This window comes from Kryptolebias marmoratus, linkage group LG6 (assembly GCF_001649575.2).
Source record: "Kryptolebias marmoratus isolate JLee-2015 linkage group LG6, ASM164957v2, whole genome shotgun sequence".
In the NCBI taxonomy this organism is placed as follows: Eukaryota; Metazoa; Chordata; class Actinopteri; order Cyprinodontiformes; family Rivulidae; genus Kryptolebias; species Kryptolebias marmoratus.
In genome coordinates this window covers 32,487,362-32,490,311 of record NC_051435.1, presented here as the reverse complement: position 1 = coordinate 32,490,311, position 2,950 = coordinate 32,487,362, and the positions used below count along the sequence as shown (strand labels likewise).

The 2,950-nt window shown below is 40.0% G+C and overlaps 1 protein-coding gene across 1 annotated transcript in view; it reads right to left on the bottom strand.

Moving 5' to 3' along the window:
- The window catches only part of zgc:165520 (uncharacterized protein LOC571872 homolog), a 38,118-nt gene that overhangs the window by 31,783 nt on the left and 3,385 nt on the right, over positions 1 to 2,950 (bottom strand). The window contains exon 5 of the mRNA XM_037976317.1: positions 992 to 1,062. Within this exon, the coding sequence (XP_037832245.1) occupies positions 992 to 1,062 (71 nt within the window). The remainder of the gene's footprint in view (positions 1 to 991; positions 1,063 to 2,950) is intronic.

Below are 2,950 nucleotides of genomic sequence, written 5' to 3'. Positions count from 1 at the left end.
CCCGAGACTCACCCTGTTCCTCTTGCTTTCCAGATCCTACCACGACGCACGCACTGTACATAGTCACCACATTGTAAATAAACACACTTACCTTCAGCTGCTGTCTCCGTGTCTGGTTTTGGTCTCGCTCTCTGGACATATTACCCCGCGTTCTTGTCAAATTACTGCACTGAAATTGTAAATTTATGAATTCAATCCTATATAAACTGTACATTGTTTCATATTTTATTTTATTTAAATTGCAGCCTTAATAAATATTTTGGACAATCAGACCTACTCAAGGTAATTTTTGATCACTTATTTGCAGTTTTTTTTGAGTGAGTGGATGGATGCATGGCCTTCATTAGTATCAGAGGAGCCTTTAATTTTTTCATCGAATTGTCAAACTATTTAAAGAGAACAAACAGTCACTGGGTATGGTTGTGTTCACTACACTGAACATGGAGCAGAGAAAGCAAAGGCCAGAGCACAGAAGCTCAGAAAGAAGATGATAGATATCCATGTTCAAGGTAAAGCCTCTAAGACCATCTCCAAGAACTTTCATGTTCCTCTGACCACAGCTGACAATATTATTAAAAAGCAAAAGATTTATGTAACTGCAGCCAAGCCCCCAGGACGAGGATGCAAGAGGAAATGCAACCCCAGGTTAATCAAACAGATAGTGTGAATTGTAGAAAGAGATCAAGGCACAACACTTTCTGATCGCACCATCTATCACAATCTAAATAATAATGGGCAGAGGCATAATGAGCTGTACGAATACCCTGGATGGGTCCACTGTTGACAGAAAAACACAAAAAAGCAGACAGGAATTTGCTAAAATGCACATTGACAATAACTAAAAGTTCTAGGAGACGTTTCTGAGACTGATAAGATAAAACTGGAACTTTTTGGCCACTCACACCCGTTATGTTTTTTTTTTATTATTGTGAAAGGGTGCCAACAAATGTATAGGCTAGGTGTATAGGCTAGGTGAGGTGTGTTCTTTGACCTGTGACTTGCGTATCCTGAGGTCAGCTGAGGCTCTTTCATCTGTGTTTGATTCGAGCTGCCGCTCGATACCTGAAACACTCAAACAAAACTCCAAGTCAGTTGGTACCCTCACAAAGCCTCCTGTAGGAGACATCTCCAACACGACACACTACTGCTCACATGGAAAACAACATAAAAGATAATTGGGAAAAAATACTTTGAAAGCATTTTACCTATAATTTCATAGTCAAATACTGTATGTAACAACACAAACAGAATGAAGCAGGAACCAGTGGTGGAAAACATTTTAACAATCCAATCTAGCAAGATCCTCAGAGTGAAACACTTTCAGAGGAGCTGTCCACTGTTTTCCCTACCTATAGCTTTTGTGGTTATTCTATTTTACCAATCAAATGGGCCATTTTAACTTATAGGGTTGCTGCAAAATTAAAAGGACAGATTATGCAGCAGAGTTGTTTTTGCACAGTTTTATAAAAGATTTATTTTGGGTTTTTAGTTTTTGTGAACATATTAATTGGATTTGATCAAGTTTAAACATGTGAATGACTGGTGTTTATTTCTTTAGTATGCATGTGGTAATATTTTAATTCTTTCAGAGAGATGTCTTGTCCCACATTGTTTCTTTCTGGTACGATCAATATGTGTATATGACTTACATTCAGTTTGCTGTTTAGGATGCTTTTAATTGATCTTTTTTTAATGGAATTGCACATCTCTCTATCTCTTTATATATATATATACAGTGGGGAGAACAAGTATTTGATACACTGTTGATTTTTCAGGTTTTCCCACTTGCAAAGCTTGTAGATGACTGTAATTTTTATCATAGGTACTCTTCAACTGTGAGTGATGGAATCTAAAGCAAAAATCCAGAAAAATACAATGTATGATTTTTAAATAATTAATTTCCATTTTATTGTATGAAATAAATATTTGATCATCTATCAACCAGTAAGAATTTTGGCTCTCACAGACATGTTAGTTCTTCTTTAAGAAGCCCTCCTGTTCTCCTCTCATTACCTGTATTAACTGCACCTGTTTGAACTCGTTACCTGTATAAAAGACACCTGTCCACACACTCAATCAATCAGACTCCAGCATCTCCACAATGCCCAAGACCAGAGAGCTGTGTAAGGACATCAGGGATAAAATTGTAGACCTGCACAAGGCTGGGATGGGCTACAGGACAATAGGCAAGCAGCTTGGTGAGAAGGCAACAACAGTTGGTGCAATTATTGGAAAATGGAAGAAAAATAAAATAACGGAAAATCTCCCTCGGTCTGGGGCGCCATGCAAGATCTCACCTCGCGGAGCATCATTGATCTTGAGAAAGGTGAGGAATGAGCCCAGAACTACACGGCAGGACCTGGTCAATGACCTAAATAGAGCTGGGACCACAGTCTCAAAGAAAACAATCAGTAACACTCTACGCCGTCAAGGATTAAAATCCTGCAAGCCAATGCATGTCAAAGCCCGTCTGATGTTTGCAAATGACCATCTGAATGATCCAGAGGAGGAATGGGAGAAGGTCATGTGGTCTGATGAGACAAAAATAGAACTTTTTGGTTTAAACTCCACTCGTCATGTTTGGAGGAAGAAGAATGATAAGTACAACCCCAAGAACACCATCCCAACCGTGAAGCATGGTGGTGGAAACATCATTCTTTGGGGATGCTTTTCTGCAAAGGGGACAGGACGACTGCACCATATTGTGGGAAGGATGGATGGGGCCATGTATCGTGAGATTTTGGCCAACAACCTCCTTCCCTCAGTAAGAGCACTGAAGATGGGTCGTGCCTGGGTCTTCCAGCATGATAATGACCCAAAACACACAGCCAGGGCAACTTAAGAGTGGCTCCGTAGGAAACATGTTAAGGTCCTGGAGTGGCCTAGCCAGTCTCCAGACCTGAATCCAATAGAAAATCTTTGGAGGGAGCTTAAAGTCCGTGTGGCCCAG